This window comes from Chiloscyllium punctatum, chromosome 7 (assembly GCF_047496795.1).
Source record: "Chiloscyllium punctatum isolate Juve2018m chromosome 7, sChiPun1.3, whole genome shotgun sequence".
Classification (NCBI taxonomy): Eukaryota; Metazoa; Chordata; class Chondrichthyes; order Orectolobiformes; family Hemiscylliidae; genus Chiloscyllium; species Chiloscyllium punctatum.
The window spans coordinates 56,472,975-56,488,744 of record NC_092745.1 but is presented as its reverse complement, the minus strand read 5'-3'; the positions used below and the strand labels follow the sequence as shown (position 1 = coordinate 56,488,744).

General features: G+C 38.8%; 1 protein-coding gene across 1 annotated transcript in view; it reads left to right on the top strand.

Annotated features, from left to right (window-relative positions):
- Positions 1-15,770, top strand: part of lamc1 (laminin, gamma 1) — a 481,608-nt gene that overhangs the window by 271,226 nt on the left and 194,612 nt on the right. The window contains exons 14-19 of the mRNA XM_072573611.1: positions 4,197-4,442; positions 5,069-5,222; positions 7,900-8,042; positions 8,146-8,324; positions 13,049-13,205; positions 14,846-15,051. Of these exons, the coding sequence (XP_072429712.1) occupies positions 4,197-4,442; positions 5,069-5,222; positions 7,900-8,042; positions 8,146-8,324; positions 13,049-13,205; positions 14,846-15,051 (1,085 nt within the window). The remainder of the gene's footprint in view (positions 1-4,196; positions 4,443-5,068; positions 5,223-7,899; positions 8,043-8,145; positions 8,325-13,048; positions 13,206-14,845; positions 15,052-15,770) is intronic.

Sequence of the window (15,770 nt, the reverse complement as noted above, 5' to 3'; positions counted from 1 at the left end):
AACTCATGGAATATTTCAGAGAATACCTCTGGGTCACACTGCCCTGTGGCCAACTACTTCAGCTTCTCCCACTCCACCAAGTCCATGCATGTCCTGGGTGTCTTTCACCCTCAAATCCTAGCCACATGATGCCTGGAGGAGGAATGCCTCCTCTTCAGTTTTGGGGCCCTCCAACCACACGGCATCAACGTTGTTTTCACCAGTTTCCTCATCTTCGCGTTTCCCACCCCCCATTTCCTCCCAGACCCAACCCTCCAACTTGGTAAGGCCCTCTTGAACTGTCCCACCAGTACATCTTCTTTCCGACCTATCACCATCGCCCCGCACTGCACCTATTTATCGTCTTCCAAGCTATCTACCCCCTCAGACCCACAACTCCCCTCCTATTTATCTCTCAACTCCTTTCTGCCCATCTCTGCTTCCCCCATTCCTGATGAAGGGCTTATGTCGAAAATGTCAACTCTACTGCTCCTTGGATGCTGCCTGACATGTTGTGATTTTCCAGTGCCACACTTTTTGACCTTGTATAATGCACCCCCAAATAGTCAGCAGGAAATTGGTTATGGTAGGGGATTTTATCTTTCCAAACATAGTCTATGACTGCCATAGTCTTAAGGGTTTAGATGGAGAGAAATTTGTTAGCTGTGTACAAGAAAATTTTCTGATTCAATATATCTATCCACCTTCTAGAGAAGATGCAAAACCTGACCTACTCTTGGGGAAATTAGGCAGAGCAAGAGGTGTCAGTGAGGGAGCACTTTGGAGCCAGCAGCCATAATTCTATTAGTTCTAAGTTTGTGTTGGAAAAGGGTAAATCAGATCTAAAATTTCAAGTTCTAAATTGGAGGAAGGGCAATTTCGACAGTTTTAAGCAAGAGCTTGCAAAAGTTGATTGGAGGCAGATGTTCGCAAGTAAAGGGACGGCTGGGAAATGGGAAGCCTTCAAAAATGACACAACGAGTGCAGAGACAGTATATTCCTGTTAGGATGAAAGGCAAGGCTGGTAGGTGTGGAATGCTGGATGACGAGAGAAATTGCGATTTTGGTTCAGAAAAAGAAGGAAGTATATGTCAGGTATAGACAGGAGAGATCGAGTGAATCCTTAGAGTATAAAGGAAGTAGGAGTATACTTAAGAGGGAAATCCGGGGGTCAAAAAGGGGACATGAGTGTTTTGGCAGATAGGGTTAAGCAAAATCCAAAGGGATTCTACAGATGTATGAAGGCCAAAAGGATAACGAGGGAGAGAATAGAGCCCCTCAAAGATCAGCAAGGTAGTCTTTATGTGGAATGGCAGGATTTGAGGGAGATACTAAACAAGTATTTTGCATTAGTGTTTACTGTGGAGAAGGACATGGGAGATATAGAATGTGGAGAAATAGATGGTGACATTTTGAAAACTATCCATATTACAGATGAGGTGGTGCTGGATGTCTTTAAAATTCATAAAGGTGTATAAGTCCTTAGGACCTGATCAGTTGTACCCTAGAACTCTGTGGGAAGCTAGGGAAGAGTTTGCTGGTCCCCCGTTGAGATCTTTCTATCACTGATAGTTACAGGTGAGGTGCAAGAGAACTGGAGGTTGGCTCAAGTGGTGCCACTATTTAAGAAAGGTGGTAAGGAAAAACCAGGGAACCATAGACTGATGAGTATCCTGAGGGACAGGATTTACATGTATTTGGAAAGGCAAGGACTGATTAGGGATAGACGACATGGCTTTGTGTGGGGGAAGTCATGTCTCATTAACTTGATTGAGTTTTTGAAGAAGTAACAAAGAAGCTTGATGAGGGCAGAGCAGTAGGCATATTTATATGGATCTCAGTAAGGGGTTCAACAAGGTAGACTGGTTAGCAAGGTTAGATTAGATGGGATACAAGGAGAACTAGCCATTTGGATACAGAACTGGCTCAAAGGTAGAAGACAGAGGGTGGTAGTGGAGGGTTGCCTTTCAGATTGGAGACCTGTGATCTGTGGTGTGCCACAAGAATCTGTGCTGGGTCCATTGCTTTTTGTCATTTATATAAATGATTTGGATGTGAACATAGGAGATATAGTTAGTAAGTTTGCAGATGACACCAAAATTGGAGGTGTAGTGGGCAGCAAAGAAGGTTACCTCAGAGGGCAACATGATCATGATCAGATGGGCCAGTGGGCTGAGGAGTGGCAGATGGAGTTTAATTTAGATAAATGCGAGGTGCTATATTTTGGAAAGGCAAATCAGAGCAGGACTTACACACTTTAATGGTAAGGTCCCAGGGAGTGTTGCTGAACAAAGAGACCTTGGAGTGCAGGTTCATAGCTCCTTGAAAGTGGAGTCTCAGGTAGATGAAATAGTGAAGCGGGCATTTGTATGCTTTCTTTATGGGTCAGAGCACTGAGTATAGGAGTTGGGGCATCATGTTGCAGCTGTACAGGACATATTAGGCCACTTTTGGAGTATTGTGTGCAACTCTGGTCTCCCTCCAATCGGAAGTTTGTTGTAAAACTTAAGGGTTCAGAAAAGATTTACAAGAATGTTGCCAGGGTTGGAAGATTTGAGCAATAGGGAGAGGTTGAATAGGCTGGGGCTGTTTCCACCTGGAGCATCAGAGGTTGAGGGGGTGACCTAATAGAGATTTATAATAAAAACATGAAGAGCATGGATAGGATAAATGGACAAATTCTTTTCCCTGGGGTCAGGGAGTCCAGAAATAGAGGGCATAGGTTTAGGGTGAGAGGGGAGACGTATAAAAGGGATCTGAAGGGCAACGTTTTCACTGTGTGTGTGTTTGTGAGTGTGTGTGTGTGTGTGTGTATGAAGTGGTGGAGGCTGATACAATTGCAGTATTTGAAAGGCATTTGGATGGGTATATGAATAGAAAGGGTTTAGAGGGGTGGGGGCTGGCAAATGGGACTCCATTAGGTTAGGATATCCGGTCGCCATGGATGTGTTGGATCAAAGGGTATGTTTCCATGCTGTACATCTCTATGACTCTATGCAGGAAGTCAGGTTTTCCAGTCATTCCTACGCTTGCTGACCTATATTGATTCCCTGTCACAGCAACTTCATTTTTAACTCTCATGGTTGTTTCCAAAACCTTCCATGGTCGTGTCCCTGTGTATAACCTCCAACATTACAAGATATCTGTGCATTCTCAGTTGTAATTCCATTCCACTGGGGGCCAAGCCTTCAGCTACCTGGGCTCTGAAGCCTTGCAATCATACCTACACCATTTTAGCTCACTCTTCTCCTTTGAAGACACCCCTCAAAATCCATCTTTTTGACCAGTCTTTTTGTCACCTATCCTAATATCAAAATCTACTTGACAACCTATTGGCGCTTCCTCTTCATAATGTGATATGTTGAATTCCTTGGCAAATCATCTTAATGAGTGCAAGTCAAAAACCTTTGACAAAATGTCTCTTTTCAGTAACAATCAAGTTCTGTGTCACCAAACAATTACCCTAATTCAATTTATTCAGAAACGGCTCAATTGCTTATTATTTAGGAGCAGTATATGGTTGAAGACCCAATAACTGAAACCAAAGGTTTTTCTGTTGCTCTTGCTGTCAGTAGAAATTATGACTTTCATAACTTGAAACATTAAATATAGTTGACTGGAATGCTGTCTCAATTACTAGTTTTACTAGTTGTTGATAGAGATGGTTAACATCAGTGAGTAGCTAGCACAAGAGCTCCTGTCAGTTTTTCACAGAAAAGTTTGGAATCCTCAGAAAAGAGAGGCTACCACAGACTTTTGCACTGTCTCCTTAAAAAAAACCACAGCAAAAATTCTGGTTTGGTTACAGAAGTTTGAAAGTGTTACAGCATAGTTCAACTGGTGGGATTTATTTATTTTTACCTCCTGAAGTCATGTTTAACCGTACTTAAATGCTTGCTAAAAGTAATTGCTTTCCATTTAAATGGCAGTTCTTGAGACAAAGTTTCACATTAAGTTTCTTGGCTAGAATTCAAAAGTTTAGCGCCACTAGTTAAGCACTGTATTTTGTTGCTGTATGCTAACTTGGAGTGATTATTAATTATAAGTATGCAAGAATTCCTTTAGCCTTGATGCCTTTTGCATTTTATATTAGCTTTGAAAGAAATGTTTGGTCACTCCAATCGTCGTTATAATTTGGGAAATTCTGGTCAAAAAATAGGAATGTTTGTTTTAGTGAACTTTGTCATCAATAATAAACTTTCTTTCATTTCAAACAGGTAAAAGATGTGAACTGTGTGATGATGGGTACTATGGTGACCCTTTAGGAAGCGAGGGGCCTGTGAGACCATGTAAACCATGTCATTGCAGTGACAACATTGATCCAAATGCAGTTGGGAACTGTAATCGGCTGACAGGAGAGTGTTTAAAGTGCATCCACAACACTGATGGATTCTACTGTGACAAATGTAAAGATGGATTTTATGGAAATGCATTAAACCCAATTCCATCGGATAAATGTAAAGGTACGCTTCACATTTAACTCTGTTCATGAAGTGCTTTTAAAATATCTAATCATTTTTTTAAAAGTACATATTAGCATTAACTCCAATGAGAATTAATATATTTCAAATCTCTCTCTGACTTTAAGATTTAAAGTGGTTTGAATTGATTTAGTATCTTGAAATGCAATGTATAAAACAATGTGCTGAATGGAGCAAAGCTGGTGAATTACCAATTCCTCTGCTACGCCCACCCCAACAAATATTTCCACTATGTACCTTCTCCACAACTGCCTTCAGTACTAATTTATCGTTGACTGACAAATTTCATGGCTAAATAATAATTTTTCTTTTTATGCAACAAAATCTCTTGGTATTGCAGTATTTCCTTTAATCATTTGTGTGTTGTCTTTCACTGTATATTTTTGGGGCAGTATATTTATACATTGAAATAATACAGCTCTCTCCCAGTGACTGACTGTAGGTGCCTTACTTGCATTCCTTACTGAATAATGTTATGAGAGGAAAAAACACAAATGATATTCCTGCTCTTCCCTGTAGACCCTCTCATCTCTTCCTTCCTGCTTGCCTTACTAAAGAACATTCTCTTAAAAACAAAGGATATAATTCCCATATTGTTTTCATTACAGCTTGTAACTGTTCTCGATATGGCACCGTGGATCAGCAAAGGAACTGCAACCAAGTCACTGGTCTATGCGAGTGCTTAGTTCATGTTGTGGGCAGGGACTGTAGTCAGTGTGAGCCAGGCTACTACAATCTTCTTAGTGGCCAGGGCTGTCAGAGGTAAGTTGAATGGAGGAATTTGAGTAGATTGATTTTCTTTTGATGGGCAACAACTTGTCACTTCACTTCAGTGAGAAATTGAAGCAACGAAAGTCTTCCGACCACTGATGGATTGACGGGGGAGTTGGTGGGGGGGGGGTGTATCTGCCTTGTGAAAGCACATGAAAGAGACTACTTCTCATAAAGTGAAGTTGTGTAAATTTTTCACACATTTTAGGCATACGGCTCCTATCTTTTGCATAAATACTCGCTATTTACTTTGTTTATATAAGAAAATACAATTGGGATAAAGTTGCAGCAAAGTTGAACACTGGGGGGAAAATGACCCTTTGTATACACTACTGTAGCTTATTTTCTTTTTCTACTTATGGATTGAAGAAATATTTGAACAGTGTTTGTATATAGAGTTGGAAAACACACAAAAACAATTAAGGAATATGAATATGAATTGCATTGAGGGACCCTAGTTTCCTGTGAAAACTAACAGAATCAGGGGAAGTTACTCGCACCACTGCTGCTGACTATGCTACCAAGTGCCTGTTGCTTTGTTCCTTACTTTCTATGCAAATCTTGTTGTGAGCAAAATCGGTTAAGTCTTGCTGTAATTTCCAAAGTCCTGTGATTAGAATAATCTTTAACAAAATTACTACTGGAAACGTAAGACAACATTGGTGCAATCTGCATGTGTGAAGATGGCAACCTTCAAAGTACAGAAGCCATGATTGTGTGAGAGTGACAAGTAACAAGGAAGTGCTAGTAATAGACAGTGAAACCAGGCTAATGTTTTCCTTTTTTTAAAGAGAACGGTTTAGTACTATGAGCAACCAGTGCTAAGATCTGCAATTTTCAGGTTGAATATGAAATGCTCTCAATATAACATTCCTTCTACCTTGTGAAACCGGAAGCTCCAGTTTTGCCGTCCTGCTTGAATTCTTGGCTCAGTAATGGCAATGCAGCCGAAATATTCAGCGTTGGAAGCTAATATTCAGCATTGGAAGAGTTTTATTCTAAATTAGTAAATTGACATCAGTTAGCTACTGTGATTTAGAACAGCTTTACATTCGAAACATCAAATGTGATTGCAGTATTTTAGAGACAACCCTACATTATAGCCACACGTCACTGTGATCTTACTATCGTGCTTAGTCAGGAAGCTATAAGAGACCTTAATGTATTATTTTACCAGATTTCTCCGATTAATTGCTAAAGATCTGAATGATACATATGGGGGAAAAAGCACTTTTTTGTTTCCTTTAATGAGAAATTATGCTGTTTAACTATAGATTTGTCACTAAGGTCATTAACATATAATTAAGATCAATCTTTATAAAGTCATGTAAATGGCTGCTTCAAGACTAAGAATATTGGTCCAATTTTTGCCTTGTGGAAAAAAAAGGTTGAAACTCTTAACACACTTTTTATTGAGTAAACTGGACTGTTGATTCTGGGCTCCTCATGTGCACAGTAGAGCCTAGAAATCTGCAAATTGTTGTCAAATTAGTCTGACTCTTCCCTGAGCTGCATTGTGCTGGTACATTCCATGAGGCATGGCATTGTAACCATGTAAAGGAGCAAGGCTGAGGTACTTGCTCCTGGCTTACACGTTAAGGGCATCCAGAAAGATTTAGGACTGAGATATTTGGATGTAGATGAATTTTTAAATATTTTACATTTTTTTATGGACAAATGTGGATTCTCATTACTTCAATGTAACTTATTGTTTGAGATTTTATAAAGAAAATAAATTCCTTTTGATTTTACTTTCTCCCAATCTCAATCTTATTTCTGTGCCTTTTGCTTTGCTTGCTATACAGTATTTTACAATTAAATATTCTAATTTCTACTTCCTGGTTTGCAGTAACTCTTTCTCAGATCTTCAGTCTGGCTGTAGAGCTATACTTTTGTTGGTTCAGCATCCTCAATTGACACATTTGGATTAGGCACACAATGAGAAGTCTCTACTATAAATCTTGCAAGAACTCTGAGCAGCTGTAATGAATAGTGCATGCTTTTTGTTTGGTGCGGATTGTACCACCTGAACCAACAATTTCTTTAATCCATTGCTATATATTAAAATAACTTGTTAAATCATACAGTCTTGAACTTGGTAACACCTAATTCCAAAGCACCGTGTTAATGCAACATGTCTATAATTCCCAAAACCCTAGTTAATAATCCTGAATGTAAGTTTTGCATTGGCCACTCTTGTTCCAATGTTTTCTTTATCACCCATTAACGTCAATAGGTTTATTTAGTAACTCATTTGTGACAATATTTAGTGTATTTTGTTAAACAGCTCATGTGAGGTAATGCTATCTGTTATCTCTTTAGTATGTATTCTACTTGCATCACAGATTGGCTACAAGAATTAATTTTAACCTTGATTATGTGGCTGCAAAGTGGGTCTCACGTGACTGCACAAAATATTTCTCCCAGTCTTATTCTCCACTCTCTGGTTGTGAGTGTGCCATAAACTCCAAGATATATAAAATATTTGACAGAGGTAATAACGTCTCATATAATGTTTGCAGAATGTTACCTGCCCTTTTATAGTATAAAACAGGACCTGGATTAACTAGTTAACTACTGAACTGTAAGATTAAAAGGTTAACATTATTCTTCAGAGCAGAGCATGAAGGATTTCATTGATTGACTTCACTGATTTGTTTGCTCACAGATGTGACTGTAACCCCATTGGTTCCATTAATGGTCAGTGCGATGCCCGGAATGGACAATGTGAATGTCAGCCTGGTGTTGTTGGTCAACAGTGTGATACGTGTGAACCATATCACTTTGGATTTGGCCAGGATGGATGCAAACGTAAGTAAACTGTTTGTTTTTTAAATACCTTGCAGAAAAACCTCTCAAAAATTCTCATTATTTCTAAAAATCAAGTGTGTAAGTAGTTTATCTGTTTCTGCAGCCTGTGATTGTGACCGTGAAGGCGCTCGATCTCTGCAGTGCAAGGAATATGGAAAGTGTGACTGTAAGGAAGGGTTTGTGGGCACGCACTGTGATCAATGCGAAGAAAACTATTTCTACAATCGGACAAGACCTGGCTGCCAGGAGTGTCCAACATGCTACAGGCTGGTGAAAGATAAGGTAGGAAATACTACAACATTTGGCAATTGTATTATTACACAATGTTTCATGTGATCTTTCTGATGGTGGGGCAATCCAAAAGGAACAGTTTATGAATGTTGGGTGAGAGTTAGATCATGTTCCCTCTAAGCAGTGCTTGAACTCTCAATTTGCATATGAAGGAGCAACTTGTGCAAAATATCAGATGACAGCCAGACCTTAGTCCTTTGAAAGATTGGATCAAAGAGAACATATTCTAGATGTTTTCTTCATTTGAAATCAACTTAGTGTTCCTCATTGCTTCCTTTCTCTTTTAATATTCTTTACAAACAAGTATTGCAAGTTCCCTTGAAATGAATTCAGAATTTCCATTTCAAAAATAGATTGTGATAGACTTCCAAACTTCAGCCACTCACTCTGTTAAGTTCGTGACTTTTTATTTTCTGAACCTCTTAAATTTGCATCCTGTTATTACTGTTTGGCCTACCTATGGAAATAATTATTATCATTTGCCTTTACCTTATCTCTTAACTTTTGACAATCTTAATCAGGTCACCCTGTTTGGCTCAGATTGTCTTGCAGTCAGCTATGGAATAACAGCACTCACTCTTAACAGTTATAAAAGCCAGTATACAAAGAGCTAATGATCTGTGACATTGGTTTTCCTCTTTCCAAGTGTCAGTTTAAATCTGAATGCGCGTCAAGGGGGTGTCTTGATTTGCAGCAACAATAATGTCAGCAAGCAAATTAAAAAAAAATAAAAATAGAAATCAAAAAGTTAATAGTATTTCATGGAGATATCTGAAAATCTAAATTGATTTAAATACTTATAGTACTTAGAAGGTAAAACAAGCATTATTTCCTGAAAGAAACAATTAAAAATTATTCTTAATTTTTACATTCACAGATTTAAAGGTGCTTCACAGTGTGGGTAGTTACAGTAGTAACTGTGAAGCTGGAATGCCTTTTAAAACCTCAGTTATATCTTTTTGACGATGTATAGCTTTTTTTTTCAAGGAATTTTTACAGCAAAATTAATTACCTGAAAGTGTAAGTTTTTGTCAATTGCTTTGATTTTACATTTGATTGCACTTTGGAATATCTCAACAGTACACCCATTGGAGGTGTAGGATTACTGATAACAGCTTTTGAATATCAAGTTTTTTTTATGGTGGAGAATTCGAGGTTCCTGTTAGATTCAATGGAGTAGTGAGGTCAAACACTGATACTTTGGTCATCATGATGTGGAGGTGCCAGTGTAGTCCATCCCAGTTCAAAGTTAACAATCACACAACACCAGGTTATAGTCCACCAGGTTTATTTGGAAATAGAAGCTTTTGGAGTGCTGCTCCTTTTGTCAGGTAGCCAGTGGGGCAGGATGACAGGACACAGAATTTATAGTAAAAGATCAAAGTGTCTTACAAGATGCGATTTATTGAACAAACAGATTGCTGTTCAGTCATTAATATTATAATATTATCTTTTCAACACGAGAAAAGCCTGTCTTTCTAAATTCACTCTTCAAACTATTGTATTTCAACATTTTTTCGTGAAAGGGAAATCATGTTTGACTAATTTATTGAAGTTATAAGAGGAAATATCAACCCCTTTGATAAAGGGGAACCAGTGGATTTGTTGTACGTAGCTTTCCAGAACCCATTTAGCAAAGTTCTACATCAAAAATTTTTACATTAAATAAGAGCTTATCGTGTAAAGGATAACCTAATTGCATGGATAGTGGATTGGTTGGCTAATGGATCCTATCAGCTGTGGTTTTGTTGAATGGTAGAGCTGGCTAGAGGCAACAAATAATCTACTTCCGTCACTAATTTATATGTTCAACTCTGCTAACATGGCATATAAACCAACATTTTTCCTAGGTGCTATCAGTTCTGAGGAAGGGTCACTAAAGCGAAACGATAACTCTGATTCCTCTGCGCAGATATTGTCAGACCTGCTGAGTTTTTCCAGCAATTTGTTTTTGTTTCTACTAACATGCCAGGAGCTAGAAATCAAAATGACCAATTTGCTGAATTAAGAACTGAACGAAGTAACTACTTCACTCGCATAGATTTTATTTCAGTGTGATTTGGAATCAACACCGTTATTTATGGATGAACAGGTAAATGAAACTTTGCATTTTAAAAAAAAATCATTAAATAGTCAAAGTTACAAAGATCTATGTCTTGCGCAACCTCAGACACCCAAATCATTCCTTGTACACAAGGGATAGTCTACAACTATGTGGTTCTGCAGTGTGTTCTTTTCATGTGTGGCAGGTAAAGTCTTTCCAACAATAACTTTCACTTTCAAGTTTCACTGAAATAATTCTGGTCAGCCAAGCATATTTGTAAGAACTATCTTTCCTTTAGTCACTACAGTTCTGATGGTATAACTTTCTTGAGTTCCTTTTCAACCAACTAATTAACCAGTAAGATCCAATTTCATAATTTGGCAATTTCTGAGAAAATATTACTAACCTATTCACAGCTTTGTAGATTTTAGTCCATTTAAGTCAGCAAGCACAGTACTTCCAGATGCTCCTATTCCTTTTTCTTCAAAACAGATCTCCCCCCGAAAAGAGCTTTGGTTCTTCACTTTAGAACAGTTTGCCTAGTCGTCTTTCTGCTTGTTGGTGCTTTCTCCTTGTTTGCTTTTGTCCATTGATTGACTTCATCCTTCAACTCATTCACGCCCTCCATCCTCTGGTTTTATCTTCGTTCCTATCCATTTGGACCTGTATTTCTTGCTATCCAAGAAAATTATAATTTCACAATTGTAAAAGGTATCAACCTGTTAAACATCCCTTTCAAACATTCCAAAAACTGGTTGCTGGTTCCACAGATATTTTAAATGTTAGAGTGCAGATGTTCTTTACTACTTCCAAATCAAAGGTCATCACATAAATTCAGGAGAAAATTATTTACAAACAGTGTCATCAAAACATTGAACTTGTGACCAGATGAATTACTTGAGCTAAGCAGCATAGGTCCATTTAAGCAGTGCAAGTCATTCCGCTATAATGCACACTTCATCAGTGTGAACTGGCTGTAATGCAGTTGGAGTGGTGCATGTTGTTTGGATAATGCAAACTTTCTACTGAATGGGTATAGCAATTTTTTTTTTCTCTACTGCCAATCTTCCACAGCGCGATTTTCTATAGCAGTTTGCCATAGATTGAAGTTGTAGAGGAATATGACCTGTCAAATTATAGCAGATGACCTGTAGATAAGAACGTGAGCAAGAAAGATTTCAAGCAATTCTTTTAGGTTTAGATGAAGTAGAATAGTTGGCAGCTTATGCTATAGACCAACTGGGCTGAGTGGCATGGTTTGGTGCTGGAGGTCTGCATTATTCCAACAAACTCCCCCCCCCCCCCCCCCCCCCCCCCCCCCGCCCCCCAACCCACCACCACCAACCCCAGCATGAATCAACATCATCAGGAGACTGAATAATGTGAAAACAGTTTTCATACATGAGTTAACACTAATTGCAAAGAAAGAAAAATAGTTTAAGCAAAACTGAAATTCATTAAATACAGTGAGCCAGAGATTGGCAATCCTATCAAGTGTCTCTCCACCTTTTCTTTAAAAAAAACATTAAAAACAAGCTGCACATTTCTGACAGGAAACTCTGATCTGGACTCCCTATGAGTGTGCTACAAATCTGGCAGGTGCCTTAGTGCAGAATAGTTGGGGAAGACAAACCACATTTTTGCACAATCTGTCCCCTTCTTCACAATTGTATTCTGTGATTTAAATGTCCAGCGTCACTCACAGCTACTTTGACAGTTACTGTGAAAGGCAAGTGTAAGGGTAAGTGCCAAGTAAGTGTTGGATTATTAGGGTAGATCAGGCTGGATGAGATATCAGATCCAGAATCATTTTGATGGATGATGAGGAACAAGGGGAAAGAGGGAGGGAGGAGGTGTCAAGGCCAAGTGAAAGGAGAAGTGTCAGGTGCTGGGCAGGGTGTTAGGGAAGGTTGTGGGTGGATTGAAGGTGGCGTGTATTTGTGGGGAGAATGGGTTGACAGGAGGCTGTTGGGTTCTGGGAGGACAAGGTAGTGTCAGGTTAGCTTCTGGGAGAGTTGTGGCTCCGTGTGAGTGTGGCAGTTTTGGGGGCAATTTTAATAAATAATCAAACTCTTGGGTAGGTTTTTAATAGTGTGGTTTTTCCTGGGTAGCTACTTGGTTTACCAGTGGAATGCTCCAAATTCTCTGATATAGATGGATACTTTTGGAGGATTTCAGGTAGAGGGGATTCTGTAGGGTCCCCATGCTCAGCTTCCAGTTGCACTGCAGAAATAACCATCAGGCCATCAGAACATACGGACACCATAGGTATAAAGTATCATTGAATAGTCTTGCCAGTATGTAGTAACAAGAATACTCACATAGATTAATACTTAGATGTTTAATTATTTACTGAAGTAGATGGTTGAATGAGAAGTGAGGAACCGTGTTTTACAAAGCAAAATAAGCTTCTTCTCAGGAAAGTAATACTTTGAATAACTGATTACATCCTAAATAACAATGTCAAAGCCAAGGGCATGCATTGCTTTTCATTATTGCACCTGGATGTACAATGTTTGGTTACGTTTGTCAAAATGAGTTGATTTTGGTCATGCTAATTTATCTTTTTTGATTAACTGAGCAGTTGTGTGTCAGTAGATAAGATTGCTAGAGCTGCAGTTGATCTAATTGGTTTCCTGCTGATATCTTTTAACCTGTGCCATGTCCTCAGGTAACTGAACATAGACAGAAGCTTAAGGACTTGGAAGATTTAATTGCAAATCTTGGAACAAGCCAGGACACAGTGAGTGACAAGGCTTTTGAAGAAAGACTCAAAGAAGCTGAAAGAACCATTATGAACTTGCTGAGGGATGCTGAAAACATGAGAGGTATATGTTGTAATTGACACGTTGGACTTAACATTAATTAAGTATTTTTAAAATTCCATCTATCATCATGGTACATTTAATTTATTACAATTTTCTTAATTGAAGTTGTTATTTGGTGGTGCAGAATTTGAAAATCGCTGAAAAGAGACGATGCTGATGAAGCTTTACATTGTGCACTTAAAAATGCGAAATTTCAAATGCTGTCAATGACTCCTACAAGAAAGGGCTAATTAGTTCATTGTTCTAATTGATTGAGGCATTGCATTGGAAAAAGCAATGGGGAACTGAAGGCTCCCCAGGGTCCCAAGTAATCCAGAAACAAAGAGAAGGCTTGAATATATTTCCATTAGTGTGCAGAGAATAGATGTCTATATATGAAGCATTGAGAGAATTTGACAATCTTCAACATTTTGTTACTGTAACTATTAGCTCTCCCAGGATTGTTCAGCTCAGGCTCTCCATGCACTATCCCTTGTCTTACCACCACCACCACCCCACCCTCAAACTCTTTCCCCTTTCTCCTCCCCCGTTCTCTGTCTTGCACTTCCCTTTCACCACAATTTGCCCACTTGAGCTGACACGCCAGTACTTCTCTGTGTTGAGCACAATCTGGAAAAGCACTGAGTAAGTACATAGTCTGTGCGCTGGGTGGGTGACTTCCATGTCCATTACCACAGCTGGCTGATCCTAAAGGACACAATGTGGGTCTGTGGCAGGTGGTGAGGGAACTAACAAGAGTAAAATCTACTTGAACCCATCCTCACCAATCTACTTGTTGCAGATGCATCCATCCATGATAGCATTCATCACCATACAGTCCCTCTGGAGATAAAGCCTGAAGTATATTGTCAGATGCAGCTTGCATTCATATGAAATGATTCATTCTGTGCAAACAAAAGCAAAGTGTTTGAGCGTTATGCCTTTTTAGGATTATTTGGGTGCTCAGCAAGCCTGTAGTCCTCTGGTGCTTTCTCCATGGCAATGCCTTAAACAATCAGAGTTCAAGTGCCAGCCACTCTAGCACCCTTTTTCTCCTGTGGTATAAATTGTTGTGACAATTTGAAAGTTGGCATTTTATTCTTGGCCTGAGTGCAAGGCAAAAGGCTTTTGCAGCATGTCTGTCTTTCCAGACATTTTAGACATGAACCCTTTACACAGCTCTTGTATTTAAAAACTGAGAAGCCTATTTTGTTATTTGTGTGACTTGGTGGAGAACATGACTATCCCTAACGTGACTATTCCTGAACTCATGAGAACAGCTAAACACAATTATGCTTGATAAAATAGATACTAAAATGGCGGATAGAATTTAATGAATTATAATTTCAAAGAATACATAATTGTAAAATTCTGTGAATCAGATAAAATCTATTATTCATCCCTGCTGCTTTTGTTGAATAAATAGAAGTATTTACAGCTGGTTACTTTTATTGGCAGTTCGTCTTCTCAGATGAAGAACTGTCACGTTTAGTGAAATACTGAAAAGCAGCTGGCACTAACAATTTGACAGTGTGAGTAAACAATGTAATTATCATGGTGGTAGGGTGAAGTAGATGCTCATGCATCTGTATAAGAAAACATAACCATTGTGAAATCTTCACCAGTATGGACATATAACGTCAAACAATTTCTATGAACAGATGTAGACAAAAGTCTTATGGACCGTTTGGCTGAAATTAATAACACCCTGTCCACTCAGTGGGGACGTCTTCAAAATATAAAGGATACAGTAGATAACACCGAGGAGTTGGCTGAACAATCCAATAATCGTATCCAGGATGCAGAGAAAGTAATTTCAAATGCTCGGACAGAGCTTGAAAAGGCCAAGGAAATCTTGGACAATGTGGTATGTATACAAACCTCTGTAAATTCAGACAGCGTACATGGTTATAAATGAAATAATGAGTAACATCTGGAGTTAAATATCTTGTAAATTATGATTTAAGTATTTATTTTCACATCCAATAGTTTCCATTCAAGGTGGTCAAAGAAGAGAGATGTATTGAAAAATAAAAGTCTATTGCCATTTTCTTTTTCCTAGCCTGTTTCTTCTGTCCAGCACATTCTGTAATGTACCTTTTGGCCGGTTAAAGGTGTGCAAAATTTCACTTTACGGTGGAAGATAACATACGGTGTTCTGCTGTGGAACTTATAGGGATACATTTTTGGAATGTCTGGGAACTACCTTCTCGTTCAGAGGCAGGGATACCAGCTCTGCGCTAGTTAAATGCTGTGAAAATGTCAGTGAGTTTCGTAGGTGGTCCTAGTTGTGGCCTTAATTGGAGCAGGTTCACAATGCCTGTGACAGCACATTCTTTTGAGAAATATGCTGAAAGTGAGACAACATCAGGGAGCCTTTCTGATGAAGAACTATCGACAGTTGCCTTCCCTTCCTCCTTCCTGAATAAAATCTGTGCTGTTGATTGGAGAATTCACACATTCAGAACCATATTTATAAAAAGTATGTAATGAATTTAAATCTTCTAGATCAGTTGTGGCCCTCTAATTTTTATTTTCTTGTTTGTTAAGAAAAGTGCAGGTTATTGAATGCATGTGGCAGAAGAT